General features: G+C 48.6%; 1 protein-coding gene across 1 annotated transcript in view; it reads left to right on the top strand.

Moving 5' to 3' along the window:
* wdfy4 (WDFY family member 4) overlaps window positions 1–9,628 on the top strand; it is a 245,621-nt gene extending 235,993 nt beyond the window's left edge. The window contains exons 48-49 of the mRNA XM_078199280.1: window positions 4,419–4,530; window positions 7,824–9,628. Coding sequence (XP_078055406.1) covers window positions 4,419–4,530; window positions 7,824–7,890 — 179 coding nt within the window. The 3' untranslated portion in view covers window positions 7,891–9,628. The remainder of the gene's footprint in view (window positions 1–4,418; window positions 4,531–7,823) is intronic.
* The last annotated feature ends 13,539 nt before the right edge of the window (window positions 9,629–23,167 follow it).

Raw genomic sequence — 23,167 nt, 5'->3', positions numbered from 1 at the left:
GGCCCTTCAGCCCATCGAGTCTGCACCGACGCATGGAAGGCCCTGACCTGCCCACCTAATCCCACTTGGCCCATAGCCTTGAATGTTCTGGCGTGACAAGTGCTCATCCAGGTACTTTTTAAAGGATGTGAGGCATCCCGCCTCCACCACCCTCCTAGGCAGTGCATTCCAGACCCCCACCACCCTCTGGGTAAAAACGTTTTTCCTCAAATCCCCCCTAAACCTCCCACCCCTCACTTTTAACTTGTGTCCCCTGGTGACTGACCCTTCACCAAAGGGGAACAGCTGCTCCCTATCCACCCTGTCCATGCCCCTCATAATCTTGAACACCTCAATCAGGTCGCCCCCTCAGTCTTCTCTGCTCCAGAGAAAACAACCCAAGCCTATCCAGCTTCTCTTCATAATTTAAATGTCCCATCCCAGGCAGCATCCTGGTGAATCTCTTCACTTGTTGGGTTGTGAATGTTGGGTGAGGATTGCAATAGCTTCAGGTGCAATGCCCCCTCCACAATAAATAGTTTGCAGCCGTTCACAGCCTGGGCCAGTGATGGGCAACCCGGGCCAGTGATGGGCAACCCAGGCTAGTGAGTGGGCCTCCTTCACCTCAGTGAGCTGCAAGGTTGAAATTGGGCTCATTCACTAACCGTGAATAAGATTAAATACATTTAATACACAGGGAGTATCTCTTCATGAGTTATAGAAAATGCTTCATCACTTATCCATTAGTACAACCATCATCAACTTCAAATGGTAAAAACAAAAGCAATATTTGCACTTTGGAAGCAAAAGGAGTGCATGGCTCTCGCAGCCAATATTGTGAGCAATCATCATCGAATCCCTACAGTGCAAAAGGAGGCCATTTGGCCCATTGAGTCTGCACCAACTCTCCGAGACAGCATCTTATCCAGGGTCACTCCCCTGCCCTATCCCCGAACGCTGCACATGTATCCAACTTACGCACCTTTGGGCACCAAGGGGCAATTTAGCACGGCCAATCCATCGAAACCTGCACATCTTTGGACTGTGGGAGGAAACCCACGCAGACACAGGGAGAATGTGCCAACTCCACACAGAGACTCACCCGAGATCGGAATTGAACTTGAGTGTCTGGCGCTGTGAGGCAACAGCGCTAACCACTGTGCCACCCGTGGCATACCAGCTTGGAAGGCCCTTTTTCAGCTTTACACTTCATGTTACAGTTAAGAAAGCCCACCAAAACCTTTACTTTCTCAGACGACTAAGGAAATTTGACATGTCAGCTACGACTCTCACCAACATTTACAGATGCACCATCCCCTACACTCTGGTGCCTGTTTGGGTCCACTAAGGGGGCAATTTACCACGGCCAAGGCACCTAACCAGCACATCTTTCGGACTGTGGGAGGAAACCGGAGCAACCGGAGGAAACCCACGCAGACACTGGGAGAACGTGCAAACTCCACACAGACAGTGACCCAAGCCGGGAATCGAACCCAGGTCCCTGGCACTGTGAGGCAGCAGTGCTAACCACTGTGCCACCCATAGTACGCACCTCTCTTCACTTGCCCTTGCTTTACGTGCAAATTACTTTAATGGTTAGAAAACAAAAAGCTACAAGGGTGGAAACAAGCGGAATCTGGCAGCTCTGTACGTGAGCAATGGTTAACACATGTGGGCCGCACTCAGATCCAGATGGGCTGCGTGTGCCCCCCCCTGTCCTCCCCCCAGGCCACTGGTTGTCCACCACTGATCTAGCCTCACTCACTCCCTCACTCTCCTCCCACCACCTGGCTGCTGATGCTACCAACCAGGCCGTGCCTTCCTAAGAGAGGAGAAGTGAAAAGTATAAAGAAAACTGAAGCTTACTGACACTGAGCCAAGCGTTTGAAGTTAAATTTGAGTCCGGTGTTTGAGGTGCCTTGGAAGATCCCATCGACCGGCCTGGGGGAAGTTAATTGTGTTTTAAGAATAAATAGCGAATTACAGCATAAAAATCTATATATTCATTTTGGGTTACAACATTAGTTGATCAATTGAAAGAGCACTGAAGGAAAGCTCATCAATTATAAATAAGAAGCTGACTGGATGGGAACATGTCTGGGGAATCACACAAATAGCACAGAACTTCACTGGCAAAAGGCATATTGTCTATTGTCAGATTATTGGAAGCCGCATCTGGAGACAGAGTCTGCCTCTGGTTGGAGATGCAGCAATAACACTATAGTCAAGAAAGCCCACCAACGCCTTTACTTTCTCAGACGGCTGAGGAAATTTGGCATGTCAGCTACGCCTCTCACCAGCATTTACAGATGCACCATCCCCTACACTCTGTTCGGGTACACTGAGGGAGAATTTAGCACGGCCGATGCACCCTAACCAGCACGTCCTTCAGACTGTGGGAGGAATCCGGAGCAGACACGGGGAGAACATGCAGACCTCACACAGACAGTGACCCAAGTCGGGAATCAAACCCGGGTCCCTGGTGCTGTGAGGCAGCAGTGCTAACCCACTGTGCCACCAGAATTCATCAATAGCTCCACTATTATTGTACCATACAACTACCAGAACTGTGGAAGACAAACGAGATGGATCTTGGTCTTTTATCATCTCAATATTCTCCATGTTCTTAATATGTAAAACATTCATTAACTGAGCTATTAATCCATTTTGTTTTCAACATGTAATATCTCCATTCATGTAACAGATAGAAGAGTGTGGTCGGATTTAATTCCATTTGTTTACCAGCATCTGCTAACAGTCATTTCTCCCTTTTGAGTTTCCTTATGTCTAAACCTTGGACGCCTAAAGGATACTGGTCACAGCACACAACCCAACAATGTTGTGTTTAAACCTCTCGCAACTGCCTCACATTCCTGTTTCTTCCTGAATCAAATGACACCCATTGTGGAAGTTGACACGAGTTTGATAAAAACTTCTAATTGCCTGGTCTGTTTCCGAGAATCATAGAATCCCTACAGTGCAGAAGGAGGCCATTCAGCCCATCCAATATGCACCGACAACAATCCCACCCAGGCGCCATCCCCACAATCCCACGTATTTACCCCGTTCCTGACACTAAGGGACAATTTAGCATGGCCACTCAGCCTAATCTACACATCTTTGGAGTATGGGAGGAAGCCGGAGCACCTGGAGGAAACCCACGCAGACATGGGGAGAACGTGCAGAGTACACACACAAGTGACGCAAACCAGGAATTAAACCCGGGTCCCTGACGCTGTGAGGCAGCAGTGCTCGCCACAATGTTTCTACATCATTGAATCATAGAATCCCTACAGTGCAGAAGAGGCCATTCAGCCCATCGCGTCTGCACCGACTCTCTGACAGGGTATGTTACCCAGGCCCTCTCCCCTGCCCTATCCCTGTAACCCCACACATCTAAGCTACCTAATCCAGCTAACCTGTACATCTTTCAACACCAAGGGGCAATTTAGCATAGCCAATCCACCTAACCCGCACATCTTTGGACTGTGGGAGGAAACCGGAGCACCCGGAGGAAACCCACGCAGACCACGGGGAGAACGTGCAGACTCCGCACAGACAGTGACCCAAGCCGGGAATCGAACCCGGGTCCCTGGCGTTGCGAGGCAGCAGTGCTAACCACTGTGCCGCCCACACGACCTTGGACATTCACTCAGCCCAAGCAGTGGGGATCCAGCACTTCTTAATGGAGGAGGGAGCGCCGGACAGTTGGTGAGCTCCTCAGGACCATCGGGGGGGGGGGAGTTTTCCCAGTCACCCTGTTGCTTTGAGAAGTGATGTATGCCGGAGAGGAGAGAGTGTGTGAAAAAGGTGGCCCTTGAGGGATATTAAATTTTTAAAAATCTAAACCCGTAGGTTAAAATTGAACAAACCGCGACTCTGCGAATGCTGACAATCGCACATTGCATTGTCAGGTCTGCAAACCTTGTTTTCCCCTTTCGCTAACAGAAAATAAGTGGCCAATAATCGGTTTTGAATAACTTGCGCACTGGTATGTGGCTGGGAATTAAATAGTAATTTTCCTATTGTTGTTGGTAATTACAGCCTCAATTATCACCAGGTACTCGCGAGCGGAGTTGGAACTCATAACCGGGTAATCGCTGCTCTGACTGGTACTGTAGAACTGAATGCTTTTGTTTATCGATTGATAGTAGAGAAATGTCGGGCACATACGACCAAGGATGACTCACCGCTGACCTAACTGTGCAAGTTAGAAGGCATTTAATAATGCTCAAATCTGGATTCCTGATTAGAGCGCAGCTTTACTGCGATTAAAATTTAATTAAGATGGGATGTTCCCTCCCATTACTGGACAGACAGGGATTAACCTGGATGTTTACTGTGAGAACTACCTGTTTGCCATTAAAAAAGCATCGACTTGACTAGCATATTTCCCTGAAGTAATAACAACCCTGCCTTTTAATATTCCTCCACCGCAGGTTACAGATGGGAACGACATCTTGTCCTTTGTCAAGAGCTAAGCAGAAACAGCGCGCTGTCGGGGAAGCAGAGGAAGAGGTTGCCTGCAGTCACGGCACTGGCCATCTCGAGGTAAGTCTTGCCTTTCTAGAGGGCAGAGAGTGCATCTCAGGACCACGAGGTCGCAACCACACTGCGACCTCAGGGACTGAACATCACTTCTGCCAGTTCTGTATCCCACGTCCTGTTTCATAGAATCCCGACAGTGCAGAAGGAGGTCACTTGACCCATCGAGTCTATCTCTATCACCCCATGCATTTACCCTAAGCTACTCCCCCTGACACTAAGGGGCAATTTGGCATGGCCAATCCACCTAACCCACACATCTTTTGGACTGTGGGAGGAAACTGGAGCACCCGGAGGAAACCCACACAGACACGGGGAGAACGTGCAAACTCCACACAGACAGTGACCCAACCTGGGTCCCTGGCGCTGTGAGGCAGCAATGGTGGCACAGTGGTTAGCACTGCTGCCTCACAGCGCCAGGGACCTGGGTTCGATTCCTGGCTTGGGTCACTGTCTATGCGGAGACTGCACATTCTCCCCATGTCTACATGGGTTTCCTCCGGGTGCTCCAGTTTCCTCCCACAGTCTGAAAGACGTGCTGGTTCGGTGCATTGACCATGCTAAATTCTCCCTCAGTGTGCCCGAACAGGCGCCAGAGTGTGGCGACTAGGAGATTTTCACAGTAACTTCATTGCCGTGTTAATGTAAGCCTGCTTGTGACTAATAAATAAACGGTTCGACCACCGTGCCACCCACAATTAGTGGGAAAGTTTTATCACCATCTAGAATGAAGAGAAACATAAATCTAATTTTCCTTCCAAGTCAAGTGTTGTTCAGAATGCGGTCATTGGTATTTCTTCAATTGGTTTGCCATGTCAGAGCCTACTGAATTTGAGAATTGACCATGCAGCGAACTTCAATCCCAAAATTCAGCCTCTTCTGCAGGGAGTGGTCAATGTTTCTTGAGGTACCGCTACTCCTTTCCCTCTTTTGGAGTCAAGAGCAGAAGATGCACTAACAGCTCACAGTTAATTGCTTGACCAGGTGGGTGGCACACAGACATCACATGCAAATCATAGAAACCCTACGGTGCAGAAGGAGGCCATTCGGCCCATCAAGTCTTCACCAACCACAACCCCACCCAGGCCCTATCCCCACAACCCCACATATTCACCCCACTAATCCTTCCAACCTACGCATCCCAGGACACTTAGGGGCAATTTAGCACGGCCAATGCACCTAACCCGCACATCTTTGGACTGTGGGAGGAAACCGGAGCACCCTGACGAAACCTACACAGACACGGGGAGGACGTGCAAACCCGCGCAGAAAGTGACCCAAGCTGGGAATTGAACCCAGAACCCTGGCTCTGTGAGGCAGCAGTGCTAACCACTGTGCCACCCCAGATGACGTGGAGAGTTTATTGTGAGAGTTGAACAGCTTTTTGAAGGAATTGGATTGAGGGATATTGGTTTCTGGAGTGATCCACGCACACATGCACGCGACATAGTTCCCTATACAGAAGGGCCAATGCCACATACAACAACCACCCTCCAGAACTGCTTACCAAGTGGCTGTCTTTTTTTTTATTCATTCGTGGGACATGGGCGTCACTGGCTGGCCAGCATTTATTGCCCATTCCCTAGTTGCCCGAGAGCAGTTGAGAGTCAACCACATTGCTATGGCTCTGGAGTCACATGTAGGCCAGACCAGGTAAGGACGGCAGATTTCCTTCCCTAAAGGACATTAGTGAACCAGATGGGTTTTTCCAACAATCGACAATGGTTTCATGGTCATCGGTAGATTCTTAATTCCAGATATTTTTTGATGAATTCAAATTCCACCATCTGCCGTGGCGGGATTCGAACCCGGGTCCCCAGAACACTAGCTGAGTTTCTGGATTAATAGCCTCACGATAATACCACGAGGCCATCGCCTCCCCCTTCTTCACGTAGGAATGCCCAGAGCTGCTGGACAATTGCAGGGTGGCATCATCAGATCCAAATACCACATTCCAGCAATGCCCATAGATAATCAGGAGCAGCCACCTTGGCTGATCATTTCTCTCCTCCTCCTCCCAGGGTTCCTGGAAGCAAATTGTACAACCCCCTGCCTGAGATCAATTAACTCAGCATAACCTGGGATCTTTCTGCCCTTCCATGGTTCAGCATCCGCCAAATAACCTCTGTGGGGAGACAGGCAACTTCAGCCGGCAACAAGCAGACAGCTGAGTGGCATAGAATCATAGCATTCCAACAGTGCAGGAGGAGGCCGTTCGGCCCATCGAGCCTGGTCAGCAACAATCCCACCCAGGTCCTGTCCTCGTAACACCTAATTACCCTGCCAATTCCCCTGACACCGAGGGGTAATTTACCATGGCCAATCCACCTAACCCGCACATCTTTGGACATTGAGGGGCAATTTACCATGGCCAATCCATCTAACCTGCACATCTTTGGACACTAAGGGGCAATTTAACATGGCCAATCAACCAAACCCGCACATCTTTGGACTGTGGGAGGAAACTGGAGGAAACCCATGCAGACACGGAGAATGTGCCAACTTCACACAGACAGTCATCCAAGGTCGGAATTGAACCCGGGTCCCTGGAGCTGTGAGGCAGCAGTGCCAACCATTGTGCCACTGTGCTGCCATGGCATACCAGCTTGGAAGGCCTTTTTCAGTTTTACACTTCATGCTCAATATGGTCTGATCTTTTCCTGGTGGCATCCGTTTAAAGGTTGCAAATGATGGACGAGTTCTTCTCATCGTGGGCGGCACAGTGGTTAGCACTGCTGCCTCACAGCGCCAGGGACCCGGGTTCGATTCCTGGCTTGGCCCCGTGTCTGCAGGGGTTTCCTCCGGGTGCTCCGGTTTCCTCTCACAGTCCAAAGATATGCAGGTTAGGTGGATTGGCCATGGTAAATTGCCCCTTGGTGTCGGGGGATAAGCAGAGTAAATACGCAGGGTTACGGGGATAAGCTGGGATTGTTGTCGGTGCAGACTCGATGGGCCGAATGGCCTCCCTCTGCACCAGAGGGACTCTACGATCCCACTCTGGTTTCCCAGTGATGGATCCTGTCCTGAATGCATTCCTTACGTTGAACAGTCCTGTTGCAGAGACGATATAGAACGGGAAGTCTAAATGGGAAAATAGTCGAGCTTGAACTAAACTTCCAGTATAAGGAACGCTTTCTCCAGGTTGCTGAGGAGCTAGTTTGTTGGAATAAACTGGAGCTCAGAGCATCGCAAAAATGTTGATGTTTCAAGTGAAAAATGAGAGATCTTTGAGCCGCAGTGCCATCATTCAACTTGATGCGTTTGGGTAGTGTTAATAGTCTCTGACTTCTTCCTTACAGGAATCATGCAAAGTTACTTGCGGGTGATTCATGGGGCAGAGTCTACTGTTGGTCTGTGGAAGGCTGAAATAATAACTGCGACGGGGAGATCGATGATGATGGATTCCATAAAGGCGAAAACTGCCTCCAGTGAAGAATATATTGGCTGAAGAAGCATCTGCTCCGAGAATTTCCCGCTGCGTGACTGAATTGGCAGACGTTCGGGGTAAAATATTCATTTGAACTGGCCCAGATGCAAAGTTTCGTCAATTGTACAATCATTTTTAAGCATTGGAATTTGTTAGCACCTTACTGGAAGTGAAGACTTTACGCACTGGAACATTTTACACGTACACAAGTTCACAGATCTTAGAGCGCACCGTCTTGCGGATTGGACTTCTCCGGGATGTAAGGCGGAGGAGAACAGTGCTGAGAATTCCTGACTTGACTTGTGGAATTCCCTGGCCTCCCGTTGCTGTGACACTGAAGGTGTCGCCAGTTGAACTCGCCACCAGTGTGGTCCTGCCTAGTGAGAATGCAGTTGGTGGCAACAGCCCTCGGGATAATACGGTGCATGTTGGTGCAACTCCATCTGAATGGACGTACATGCATTTTGGACCTTGAAGCTTAACAGGGACATGGTCCGCTGGGATATCACCCACTGGGACTGCGATGCATAGCATGTATATATGGATCAAAGGCAAAAGTTTAAGTAGAGCTACTAAGTTGTAAAGTAGCATTTTATCAGCTTCTGCACTCAGTTGCTTGTTGCGATTTAGACTTCACACTTAATTGTATTCCATAGAATCCCTACAGTGCAGAAGGAGGCCATTCGGCCCATTGAGTCTGCAAATCCGCACATATATACCCTACCAGTCCCCCCTGACAGTAAGTGGCAATATAACATGGCCAATCAACCTGACCCGCACATCTTTTAACTGTGGGAGGAAACCGGAGCACCCGGAGGAAATCCACGCAGACACGGGGAGAATGTGCAGATTCTGCACAGACAGTGACCCAAGCCGGGAATCGAACCCGGGTCCCTGGCGCTGAGAGGCAGCAGCGCTAACCACTGTGCCACCGTGCCGCCCTATCCCTGTAACCACACACATCTATAGCTAATCCATCTATTGTCGAACAGATGTATTGACAGGGAGGCTCATCTGGAGGGTGAGGAATTTATTTCACATTTTTAAGACAGTGAAGTTCCCTCCAGCTGTCGAAACAAATTCTATTTTTCCTTTGGCTGTTTTGGAGTGCGTCTTGGAGTGACATCAGTTCCTGTGCCGGCAGCCCACTGGGATCTGAAAATCAGCAGGATTAATCGTGTCCTCCAGGCATTCGTGTTAAAAGGCAAAATTTGCCAACGTTTGGGCCCACAGATTATGTAATAAAGTTCCCGATTCAGGAGAACAGATGTCCCCGTGGTAATATCGGACGTGGGGGCGGGAAGGACAATTATTCTGAGGAGAGATTTTATTCTGACCATCGGGATCGGCTAGGTATTTGAAATCAGGATTGTAATTGGTCAAAAAGCTTAATGAGTTAAAGTGCCAGATTCGCTTTTTTTTTTGCCACTGGAAGATGGGGTGGTGAGAATTTGGGAGTGTCACCGTGGATTTAATTTGTCCTCCCTCAATTTTATCATTTAGCAGTAAGGAGTATATCCAGCTGATGTTTCATTTGGCTCCTCCTCGCCAGCTATGGTCTTCAGGGAGATCGCACTCGTGTTTGTGTTCGTACCTCGATAGAATTCCATTGTCTGTAATCGTGTAAATACAGATGATCAAATAAAGTTTGGCGAAGCAGGAAGAGATTGCGAACACAAATTAGCTTTGTTCTTTTTCTCTTTGCAGATGTTGGGGTCTGTGGTTTTGGAGAGTACAGCATTTCTCTGTGATATGTGTTTTCAATTAGGGTTGTACATTAACCCGTAACAGTTTAATATAACAAAACATGGCCAAATGTCTCATTCCTCCCATCATTTAAGAATAGAATGAAAATTATTAGCACATGTTTTCAGAAAAAAGGACCATTCCACTGGCTTTTATTTTAATAGTCTATCTGATCCACTACTTTTATTAAGGGGTCTGCCCAGCTCTCATTCTGCTCTCTCTGACTTTGTGTACGTCACAAAGGGATTAGCCAGTTCATTGTGGGCCTGTACAATTCTCACAGGTTTGTAATGGGTCTGTCCAGTTCTCACTGCTTTAGAATAGATCTGTCCGGTTCTCACTGCTTTAGAATAGATCTGTCCAATTTTCACTGGTTTGGAATAGGTCTGTACAATTCTCACTGTTTTAGAATAGATCTGTACAATTCTCACTGCTTTGGAATAGATCCACACAATTTTCATTGCTTTATAAGTGGCCTGTGCCACGCTTATTCTGAGATGATAAGAAATAGGAGCAGACTTCTCTCTTGCACACATTCTCTCTTCCACCTTCTTCCGTCAGGAAAAAGATACAAAAGTCTGAGGTCGCGTACCAACTGACTCAAGAACAGCTTCTTCCCTGCTGCCATCAGACTTTTGAATGGTCCTACCTTATATTAAGTTGACCTTTCTCTACACCCTAGCTTATGACTGTAACATTATATTCTGCACCCTCTCCTTTTTTTCCTCCCCTGTGTACTCTATGAACTATACGCTTTGTCTGTATAGTGCGCAAGAAACAATACTTTTCACTGTACACTAATACATGTGACAATAATAAATCAAATCACATTACAATGTTCCTTTGACTTGATCGAGGGCCTCTCCAACTTTCACTCCATTGTATCCTCACTCTAGTTCATAAAGAATTTGTACTATTCTTCATAGAAACCCTACAATGCAGAAAGAGGCCATTTGGCCCATCGGGTCTGCACCAACCACAATCCCACCCAGACCCTATCCCCATATCCCTACATATTTTACCCACTAATCCTTCTAACCTACGCATCTCAGGACACTAAGGGGCAGTTTAGCATGGCCAATCAACCTAACCCACACATCTTTGGACTGTGGGAGGAAACCGGAGCACCCGGAGGAAACCCACGCAGACACGAGGAGGATGTGCAAACTCCACACAGACAGTGACCCAAGCTGGGAATCGAACCCAGGTCCCTGGAGCTGTGAAGCAGCAGTGCTAACCACTGTGCTACTGTGCCACCCATAAGTGTTAAGTGTTTGCCCAACTTTTATTTTAGTTTATACAGAATTGATGCCATTTCTACTCCATGTCATCAAAAAATGTGCTTCACTCTCACTCAGTTTTAGAAAGAGTACATCAAGTCTCTATTTCACTTTTGTCCGTGCTCTCTGCATCATATGTTCAGGAATGTGCTTGAATCATCCAATGTTTCATTATATTGTAACATAATTCAAGACTAAAGTTTATTTATTAGGTCATAAGTTGGCTTACATTAACACTGCAATGAAGTTACTGTGAAAATCCCCCAGTCGCCACACTCCGGCGCCTGTTCGGAGGGAGAATTTAGTGTGACCAATTCGCCTGACCAGCACGTCTTTCGGACTGCGGGAGGGAAACAGAGCACCCGGAGGAAACCCACGCAGACACGGGGAGAACGTGCAGACTCTACACAGACAGTGACCCGAGCTGGGAATCGAACCCGGGTCCCTGGCGCAGTGAGGCAGCAGTGCTAACCACTGTGCCACCGTGCCGCCCATAACAATAAGCATAACAATAGCATCGTATTGTCGATCTGAATTGATTGCTGAGACGTGGGCCGGAATTCTACCCCCCCAAAAAATTCTAAGTGTCAAATTTGCGTGAAAACTGGAGTAAATCCCGCTGTTTTTTTTTCCCAGTGGGAGTTTTGAAATGAATCTTCCACTGCAGAGTGCACTGGCGTGAATCATGCTGAAAATCTGTGGGTGGGAGCTATTCCTGTTGGAGAGGCTGGCCATGATGTGGAGATGCCGGCGTTGGACTGGGGTAAACACAGAGGTTTAACAACACCAGGTTAAACAGCAGAGCGCTGAGTGGGCCACTGCGCGTGCGCTGTTCTGACAGAGTGGAGATCAGCGCGTGCTCAGTGGCCCCTGTCTGCCAGCCTCCCGCTTGCTGGCCAGCCCCGCGACTCCCCCCAGCTCTCCGCACCCCCCCACGGCCCGATCCCTGGCCCACCGACCATGTCCGGGTCCGGCCACAACACCCCCTCCCCTCCCCAATCTCATCCCCTGTGATTTCCCTCCTCCCCCCCCACCCCACCGGCAGTCCCGAACCAACCCCCCCTCCCATGCAGTCCCGACCCCCCCCTCCCCCCACCCCCACCCCCTCAGCAGGCTGACCCACCCCACCTCGCCCCGGTGGCCAGGCCTGATCGCTGGTCTCCCTTCCCTCCCCCACCTATCCCTATGCAGAGTGGCAGTGGGATGCCCCACCCACACCGACTGCCCTGCCCCCTAGGCCCCACCCCCTTGGCACTGCCCATTGCCCGATGGGCAGTGACATGGTCGATGCAGGAAGGATATTTCCTCTGGCTGTGGGGGGGGGGGGGGGAGGGGCGATCGAAAACCAGGAGATGCAGTCTCAGAATAGACGATTGAGATGAGGAGGAAGTCCTTCACTCAGCGTGAGGTGAATCGTTACCTCAGCGGGCTGCGGAGTCACTGAATATATTCAAGACAAGAGATTGATAGATCTCAAGATATTAAAACTGTGAAGGGATATGGGGATAATGCGAATGGTGTTAAGACAGATCGACCATGATCTACATCAATGGCAGAGCAGGCTCGAGGGGCTGAATGGCCTACTCCTGCTCCTATTTCCTATGATCCAAGGGCCCTAAACTTAAGTTGAGACAGTTTGCCCTTGCTGAAGTGGTTGCCTCGGAGAATGGTTGCCTCATTAGACAGACAGATGTTACAGTTGTTACACCGGCGGGACTTTCTCATCCTGCTGCAATGAACGGAGATTTGGCTGGGTCTCCGACCTCGCTGGAGCAGGAGCGTGGCGTGAACGGCTGGTCAGATCACACCCTTCTACTTTCATCTCTGTCTTTATTCCTTTCCCGTTTGCCTCTGCCCATGTGGAGCTGAGGGTCTGTCTTCCCTGTGCAGAGTCTCATCAGTACCACCGGGACTGGTTGCCATCCCTCACTTTGTGTGTGGGGATTCCCGCGTGGAAGCGTTCCTCAAATCCAGCCATTTCCCAGGGGCAATCATTGAGAGAGCAAGACAATCGTCCAACAATTCCAGCCGAGTCCCCGTGATGAGTGACAACTCATCGAGGTTTCGATTGCTTTTCCTTCTCACGGCGGGGGGTGGTAAACACAGGAGCTCTTGTCCAAAACAGGACACTCGCAGATCCGGTAAAGGCATCAAATGGAACAGCACGAGATACTGGGAAAGAAGCATACCGGGAGGGGGAGCGAGGGAGACATAACGCAACAGCAGAATTCGACATTTCCCTGCTAATTCTTCGCAGGGTTTATAAAACATTGGAAAGGTGCCAAGTGTAAGAATTCATGCCACGAGGATGCAGCACTTTTATTTTGTGGGTCTTTGGATGAAGATTAAAAAGCAACAAACCTGAGATTATATTTAGAGTCATTGAGAAAACCTGGTGACATAAGAACAAAAGGGTGCGTCTGATTTGCATTATCATAGAAACCCAACAGTGCAGAAGAAGGCCATTCGGCCCATCGAGTCTGCACAATCCCACCCAGACCCTATCCCCGTAACCCCACATGTTTACCCCACGAATCCCTCTAACCTACGCGTCCCAGGACACTAAGGAATAATTTAGCACGGTCAATCAACCTAACCCGCACATCTTTGGGAGGAAACCGGAGCACCCGGAGGAAACCCACGCAGACACGGGGAGAATGTGCAAACTCCGCACGGACGGTGACTCAAGCTGGGATTCGAACCCGGGTCCCTGGAGCTGTGAGGCAGTAGTGCTAACCATTGTGTCACCCTGCTGCCACAATTGTGTCGGAAGGGCTGGACTGACAAGTTGGCCATTCCCTGACTCATGGCTTGAAGGGTCAAAGCTAAGGTGAAGGTGAGTTGGAAAAGCTGTAAGATTCCGGTGGCGAGTTCCAAAATTAGGGTGGGGGTGGGGTGGGTGGGGGGCGGGGAGGGGGGGGGGTGGTGGGGGGGGCAGTGTAAAGTGCACAGCCTGCTGTTAAAAATAGCAGAGGCTTGGCAGCTTGCGGGACTGTGCCACACGACATGTGTGTGTGTGTGTGTGTGAGCGCATGCCATCATTTGCCACACTCCCGCGTGTCAGAGATCAGGAAGCCACTCCTATCCAAGCTGTTTCTCTTTGCATGAACATGTCCCAGCTCGCTCATTAGTCGACTTAATTCACACCTTGCGGACCTGGAATTTAAAAATGCATCGGCTCCACAGTGCGGGGAAAAGAGGAAAACCAGGAAGCATGCACCTTCACACCTGCCATAAGCAATCGAGCTCTTGCCAAACCGAGACCACGAGAGCAATCAGCTGAACAGTGTGGCCAAACAATCCTAGCTTCATTGTTTGGAGTTTCCATTAAGTCACTGGAAAAGAAATCTCCACCAGTGTGCAAGGTCTGAGCTCAGGTAGAACAATGTCTTGTTCCTATCAAACTGCTAACATTGCACCCAATTAAGAATTTATTGATTAGTGTCACAAGTAGGCTTACATTAACACTGCAATGAAGTTTCTGTGAAAATCCCCCAGTCGCCGCACTCCGGCGCCTGTTCGGATACACTGAGGGAAAATTTAGCACGGCCAATGCACCCAACCCACATATCTTGGGACACTAAGGGGCAATTTAGCACGGCCAATCCACCTAACCGGCACATCTTTCTGACTTTGGGGGGAAACCGGAACACCCAGAGGAAACCCACGCAGACACGGGGAGAACGTGCAGACTCCGCACAGGCAGTGACCCAAGCTGGGAATCGAACCCGGGACCCTGGTGTTGTGAGGCAGCAGCGCTGAGCTTAGGGTGACACGGTGGCACAGTGGTTAGCTCTGCTGCCTCACAGCATAGCTAATCCCCCTAACCTCCACATAGGGTGGCACGGTGACACAATGTTAGCACTGCTGACTCACAGCGTCAGGGCCCCCGGTTTGATTCCCAGCTTGGGTCGCTGTCTGTGTGGAGTTTGCACGTTCTCCCCGTGTCCGCGTGGGTTTCCTCCGAGTGCTCCAGTTTCCTCCCACAGTCCAAAGATGTGTACGTTAGGTGGATTGACCTTGCTAAATTGCCCTTTAGTGTCCAAAGATGTGTAGGTTAGGGTTCGATTCCCGGCTTGGGTCACTGTCTGTGCAGAGTTTGCTTGTTCTCCCTGTGTCTTGGGTTTCCTCCGGGTGCTCCGGTTTCCTCCCACAGCCCATAGATGTGCGGGTTAGGCGAACTGACCGTGCTAAATTGCCCCTTAGTGTGCGGGGGACTAGCTAGGATAAATGCATGGGGTTATGGGGGATAGGGCTGGGTGGGATTGTGGTTGGTACAGACTCGATGGGCCGAATGGCCTCCTTCTGCACTGTCGAATTCTATGATCAATACCCATTTCTCCTCACCCGTCATTTCAGAAGAAGATTTGTGGCAAACCGCTCTTTGCAAATATCTCTGCAGACGAAGTTTTTAAAAAGTGTGAGCTTTTAAAAAGGCTGAGAGTCATGATCAGCAACACATGTTCGCGCAAATCATTTTGACGACTTTGAAGTTTACGAGGGAGCTGGGTTTCATTTTTATTTTTCGCAAGCTTGTGTTGACAAACTTAAAGAGTTTGCATTTTTGTCGAGCGTCTTATTCCACCAGGAAGGAATGTTGCAATGAAAGATAACCCGGCATCAACGTTCCTCACAAGATCTGCCGCAGATTATGGCGCGGCCCAGACATTAGCCGGGAACATGGAACCAACCAGGGAAGCTCGAGAATGTTTAACGCGACTGACGCCGTGACGAGGAGATGGAAAATGCCCAGCAGACCTGGGATCGTTTTTCCTTTGCGTTCGTCACGCTCAGCAAAAAAAAGTCATTGCAATCAAACACCAGAGAATATGTTTTCATTTCCTGCGAATGTGCCTGAAAATCTGGTTGTAATTTGGGCATCTGAGCAAGCAGAAACTCGAGTCAGAATCTCTGTAACTGGAGAGTTGGCCCTTTCACTCGAGGAGCTGAATTTGGCTGGAAGGTTGCTAGGCCCTTGACAAAACTGACTGGATTTCATGGAATCACTACAGTGCAGAAGGAGGCCATTCAGCCCATCGAGTCTGCACTGACATTCCAGCAGAGGATCCCACACAGGTTCTTCCCATAACCCCACATTTTTACCCCACAGACTTCCCCTGACCTACACCTCCCTGAACACTAAGGGGCAATTTAGCATGACCAATCCACCAAGCCTATACATCTTTGGCTACTAAGGGACAATTTAGCATGGCCAATCCACCTAACCTGCACATCTTGGGACATGAAGGGGCAATTTAGCGTGGCCAATCCACCTAACTCACACATCTTTGGACACTGAGGGGCAATTTAGCATGGCCAATCCACCCAACCTGCATATCTTTGGACTGTGGGTGGAAACTGGAGCACCCGGAGAAAACCCACGCAGACACGGGGAGAACGTACAGGCTCTGCACAGACAGTAACTCAAGCTGGGAATCAAACCGGGGACCCTGACGCTGTGAGGCAGCAGTACTAACATTGTGTCACTGTGCCACCCTATGTGCAGGTTAGGTGGATTGGCCATGCTAAATTGTCCCTTAGTGTCAGGGGGATTAGTAGGGTAAATATGTGGGGTAATGGGGAAAGGGCCTGGGTGGCATTGCTTGTTGGTGCAGGCTCGATGGGCCGAATGGCCTCCTTCTGTACCGTAGTGATTCTATTCTATTCTAAACATATGTCTGACTGGCACCCTTTTTATCTCCTGTTTGCATGTTCCCAATGACCGGCCTGAACTCCTCTTTTCAAATTCTTTTCCGTTGGATCTCAGAATGGTCCCTTTTTATCCCATTTGCATCTTCCCTGTCAAATACCCTTGTCCTCAGCTTGCCTTTCTCCTTTGCAATGAATCTAACTGCAACCACACTCAAGGCTTCCAGGATCTTTCCCTATTTTTAGTTGTCCTGCGTTACTTGCATCTGTTGATGACCCAAAACCACAGCAAGTAGTGTTTGCTTCCTAGTGGGACTCGAAATACACTGATTGAGAAAATAGCCTTGCGTTACACTGCAAAAAAAAAATCTCCTCTCTTTAACCACAAACATTTTCCCTGTTCCAATCTATTTTTGGATGATCAACATCTCCTGGAGTTCTAACGTCGCAGTTATATGGGTCTCTCTAATCAGTCCACAAGTTACACCCTCCTCTACATTACAACATCGTCCAATGGTATTTGTTCTGACTTCTGAGCAATTAAAAGCAGCAGTTTGAAAGAGGACAGGAGGTTTTTCCGAATCTGAATGATTCACTTTCGCTCACAGCTCAAGGACATGATACATTCAGGTTTCCCAGAACACAGAGCTAACATTCACCAGAGATGTGAGGACAAGTGTAGGACTCCTGCACATAGGGGACTGAGCAGTTAAAGACTTTCTCATTGTATGTGCACTTATGCCTGGGAAGGCGGTGGCCTAGTGGTATTATCGCTAGACTATTAATGCAGGGACTCAACTAATGTTCTGGGGACCTGGGTTCGAATCCTGCCATGGCCGATGGTGGAATTTGAACTCAATAAAAAATATCTAGGGTCAAGTGAGGCTGCAATAATCCCAGCTGAGGTCAACAGACCATTGTCCACCCCTTGCCTGCTCCAATTCCCGTGCAGGGGCAGGGTGGTAAACTTCTGGCACTAGAATCAAGAATCTACTGATGACAATGAAATGATTGTTGATTGCTGGAAAAACCCATCACTAATGTCCTTTAAGGAAGGAAATCTGCCATCCTTACCCGGCCTGGCCTACATGTGACTCCAGAGCCACGGCAATGTGGTTGACTCTCAACTGCCCTTGGGATATTAGGGATGGGCAATAAATGTTGGCCCAGCCAGCGACGCCCGTGTCCCACGAATGAATTTTAAAAATGTACATTTTCAGAATGTGACAGTACTCATTAGAAAATAAAGATACCACGTTACTTTAGTCTGCAAACGTCAGGTTTGTGTGATAGTAATTGAGATTTCAAACAGAGCTTGGGAGTCCCGCATAAGGTTACAATAAAGCCAGTAAGTAAATTACTGCAAGTAGGGCAATTGTTATAAAGTTATAGGGATATAACTGATAGAGTTATAGGTTTGGATGATTGTTCTCCTCTTAGCAACTAATGTTGTGGTGAAATTTGGTAAAGTTTAAAGTTAATTTATTATTGTAGGCTTACATTAACACTGCAATGAAGTTACTATGAAAATCCCCTAGCCGCCACACTCCGGCACCTGTTCGGGTACACTGAGGGAGAATTTAGCACGGCCAATGCACCCTAACCAGCATGTCTTTCGGACTGTGGGAGGAAACCGGAGCACCCAGAAGAAACCCACGCAGACATGGGGAGAACATGCAAACTCCGCATAGACGGTGACCCAAGCCGGGAATTGAACCCGGGTCCCTGGCACTGTGAGGCAGCAGTGCCAACCACTGTGCCACCGTGCCACCCCATACAGGATTGTAAGAGATTTAAATAACAGAGAAAGAGAACAGCTGTTCCCTTTGGCTAATGGTACAAATACTATAGGACACGGATTCAAGGTTTTGGGCATGAGATACATGGGTGGTGGCGGGGGGAGGGGGGTGGGGGTGGGGGTGGGGGCGTGGAATGTGAGGAAGTCTTTCCGCAGTGCGTGGTAATGACCTAAGGGCGGTGGAAGCAGAATCGATCCATGTTCTCAAAAGGACATTGGATGGACACTTGAGAGAAATAAACTTGATGGGCAGATTGGAGCTGGCTGGATTGCTCTGACAATGAGAGCCGGCATTGACCCGATGGGCCGAATAATGTCCTGCTGTACCAGGATAACTCCTTCACTCTGGCCCTGGACTTTTCATCGTGTGACTTCCCAGAATTAGCTACCCCACTCAGCCATCCTCATTGAGTCACACAGTGCAGAAAAGGCTCTTTGGCCCATCGAGCCTGCATCGACTATATCTACCACTAAAGGCGCGCTAATCCCATTTTCCTGCACTTGTCCCACATCCTTGAATGTTATGATATTTCAAGTGCTCATCCAAATTTTTTTAAAGGTTGTCAGGGTTTAAACGTTGTAAGAGTGGCATGCCTTATGAGGATAGGCTGAGGGAGCTCGGTCTTTTCTCCTTGGAGAGACGTAGGATGAGGAGACCTAATAGAGGTATATAAGATGTTGAGAGGCATAGATCGGGTGGACTCTCAGAGGCTTTTTCCCAGGGTGGAAATGGCTGCTACGAGAGGACACAGGTTTAAGGTGCTGGGGGGTAGGTACAGGGGAAATGTTAGGGGGAAGTTTTTCACACAGAGGGTGGTGGGCGAGTGGAATCGGCTGCTGTCAGTAGTGGTGGAGGCAAACTCAATAGGGTCTTTTAAGAGACTCCTGGATGAGTACATGGGACTTAATAGAATGGAGGGTTATAGGTAGGCCTAAAAGGTAGGGATATGTTCGGCACAACTTGTGGGGCTGAAGGGCCTGTTTTGTGCTGTAGTTTTCTATGTTTCTATGTTTCCAGCCTCCCCTACCTTCCCAGGCAGTGCATTCCAGATTCCCATCACCCTCTGAGTGAAAAAGTTTTTTCTCAAATCCCCTCTGAATCTCGGGGAATTTCACAGTAACTTCATTGCAGTGTTAATGTAAGCCTTACTTGTGACTAATAAATAAAAATGAAATGAATCTCCGGCCTCTTACCCTAAAACCATGCCCCCGAGTGATTGACCCCTCAACCAAGGGAACAGCTGCTCTCTACTCACCCAGTCCATTCTCTTCATAATCTTAAACACCTCAATCATGTCGCCCCTCTTTGCTCCAGAGAAAATAATCCAAGCCTATCCAGTCTCTCTCCCTACAGCTCAAATGCTCCATCTCAGGCAGCATCCTGGTGAACCTCCTCTGCAACCCCCCCCCGCCCCCCACTCCCATCACATCCTTCCCATAGTGAGCCAAACAGCCTTTCATTTTCCCTCCGTTATTTTTAAGATGAATACGTTGTAATGTTCTAAGAAAATGAGAAGGAGACGTTTTGTTAATGACTCTATAATTTGTTGTTTCCATGGGTTCTACGCCGCAGTGCCCTTAGAGATTAAAACTTTAATTCCCGGAGACTCCAGGCCTGGACTGGAGAGTTGGCAATCGTACATAAGAACATAAGAACATAAGAAATAGGAGCAGGAGTAGGCCATCTAGCCCCTCGAGCCTGCCCCGCCATTCAATAAGATCATGGCTGATCTGACGTGGATCAGTACCACTTACCCGCCTGATCCCCATAACCCTTAATTCCCTTACCGATCAGGAATCCATCCATCCGCGCTTTAAACATATTCAGCGAGGTAGCCTCCACCACCTCAGTGGGCAGAGAATTCCAGAGATTCACCACCCTCTGGGAGAAGAAGTTCCTCCTCAACTCTGTCTTAAACCGACCCCCCTTTATTTTGAGGCTGTGTCCTCTAGTTTTAACTTCCTTACTAAGTGGAAAGAATCTCTCCGCCTCCACCCTATCCAGCCCCCGCATTATCTTATAAGTCTCCATAAGATCCCCCCTCATCCTTCTAAACTCCAACGAGTACAAACCCAATCTCCTCAGCCTCTCCTCATAATCCAAACCCCTCATCTCCGGTATCAACCTGGTGAACCTTCTCTGCACTCCCTCCAATGCCAATATATCCTTCCTCATATAAGGGGACCAATACTGCACACAGTATTCCAGCTGCGGCCTCACCAATGCCCTGTACAGGTGCATCAAGACATCCCTGCTTTTATATTCTATCCCCCTCGCAATATAGGCCAACATCCCATTTGCCTTCTTGATCACCTGTTGTACCTGCAGACTGGGCTTTTGCGTCTCATGCACAAGGACCCCCAGGTCCCTTTGCACGGTAGCATGTTTTAATTTGTTTCCATTGAGATAGTAATCCCATTTGTTATTATTTCCTCCAAAGTGTATAACCTCGCATTTATCAACGTTATACTCCATTTGCCATATCCTCGCCCACTCACTCAGCCTGTCCAAATCTCTCTGCAGATCTTCTCCGTCCTCCACACGATTCACTTTTCCACTTATCTTTGTGTCGTCTGCAAACTTCGTTACCCTACACTCCGTCCCCTCCTCCAGATCATCTATATAAATGGTAAACAGTTGCGGCCCGAGTACCGATCCCTGCGGCACACCACTAGTTACCTTCCTCCAACCGGAAAAACACCCATTTATTCCGACTCTTTGCTTCCTGTCGGATAGCCAGTCCCCAATCCACTTTAACACACTACCCCCAACTCCGTGTGCCCTAATCTTCTTCAGTAGCCTTTTATGGGGCACCTTATCAAACGCCTTTTGGAAATCCAAAAACACCGCATCCACCGGTTCTCCTCCATCAACCGCCCTAGTCACATCTTCATAAAAATCCAACATGTTCGTCAAGCACGACTTTCCCCTCATGAATCCATGCTGCGTCTGATTGATCGAACCATTTCTATCCAGATGCCCTGCTATCTCCTCCTTAATAATGGATTCCAGCATTTTCCCTACTACAGACGTTAAGCTGACCGGCCTATAGTTACCCGCCTTTTGTCTCCTTCCTTTTTTAAACAGCGGCGTAACATTAGCCGTTTTCCAATCAACCGGCACTACCCCAGAATGCAACGAGTTTTGATAAATAATCACTAACGCATTCACTATTACCTCTGACATTTCTTTCAATACCCTGGGATGCATTCCATCCGGACCCGGGGACTTGTCCACCTTCAGTCCCATTAGTCTACCCAGCACTGCCTCTCTGGTAACATTAATCGTATTAAGTATTTCTCCTGCTGCCAACCCTCTATCGTTAATATTTGGCAAACTATTTGTGTCCTCCACCGTGAAGACCGACACAAAAAACTTATTTAAAGACTCAGCCATATCCTCATTTCCCACTATTAACTCCCCCCTCTCGTCCTCCAAGGGTCCAACATTCACTCTAGCCACTCTATTCCTTTTTATATATTTATAAAAACTTTTACTATCATTGTCTGAGAGGTTGGATAAAGCTGCTGAGAGGTTGGATAAAGCTGCTGGTTTAGAGTTTTTAAAGTTTATTAATCAGTGTCAAAAGTAGGCTTACATTAACACTGCAATGAAGTTGCTGTGAAAATCCCCTAGTCGCCACATTCTGGCGTCTGTTCGGGTACACTGAGGGAGAATTTAGCACGGCCAATGCACCTAGCCAGCACATCTTTCAGACCGTGGGAGGAAACTGGAGCATCCGGAGGCAACCCACGCAGACACGGGGAGAACGTGCAGACTCCACACGATGTGGAGATGCCGGTGTTTATTTGGTAGTAAGTTACTTTGCTACCAAATAAACCTGCTGGACTTTAACCTGGTGTTGTGAGACTTCTTAATGTGTTGACTCCACACAGCCAGTGACCCAAGCCGGGAATCGAACCCAGTTTCCCTGACGCTGTGAGGCAGCAGTGCTAACCACCGTGTCGCATCGTGGGATAGCAGGATTCATTACAGGAACAGCTGGTAGACAGTTGAAGGTGAAAGCTGTATTTGAGATAATGAAGGGAAAAAAATCACCACATTGCTGTGCCCTCGGCCCCGAGTTTCCAGGTGTGACGCAGAGTTAGAGACGGAACAAGTCTGCTTCACGTGGGGGAGAAAGCAGGAGGGAACACTTTCAAATTCTGAAAACCAGACGCAAAGAGATAAAGCACGTTCGTGATAAAGGGAGATGGAAATGAAGACAGACAAGAGAAAGTCAAAAAAAAGCTGCAGAATTTGGAAATATTGGCGTCGACAAAGGAGCTGCAAACACTCGGGTCGGTCCGTGTCTGAGAGCGAGGCACAAAAGTTACAGATTTCCCATTGAGTCTCTCTTCAGAACTATAAAAAAGAAATATTACAACAGAACAGTGTAGTGAATCATGTAGCACAGGAGGTGGCCACTCAGGCTATCATTCCCATGCTCGTTCTTTGGAAAAACTATTCAATTAGTTCTACTAACCCACTCCTACAGTAGAGCCCTGCAATTTATACAGGGTATTGTATGTTCTATCCAACTTTGCAAGCCAGTGCATTTTGGGATGGCAGAATTATAGAATCCCTGCAGTGCAGAAGGAGGCCATTCAGCCCATCGAATCTGCACCGGCCACAATCCCATCTGGGCCCTATCCCCATAACCTCATGTATTTACCCTAAGTAGTTCCCCTAAGACTAAGTGGCAATTTATCATGGCCAATTCACCTAACTCACACATCTTT

Source organism: Mustelus asterias, chromosome 28 (assembly GCF_964213995.1).
Source record: "Mustelus asterias chromosome 28, sMusAst1.hap1.1, whole genome shotgun sequence".
Classification (NCBI taxonomy): Eukaryota; Metazoa; Chordata; class Chondrichthyes; order Carcharhiniformes; family Triakidae; genus Mustelus; species Mustelus asterias.
The sequence above is the reverse complement of the archived record's forward strand: the minus strand, read 5'-3'. Positions and strand labels throughout refer to the sequence as shown.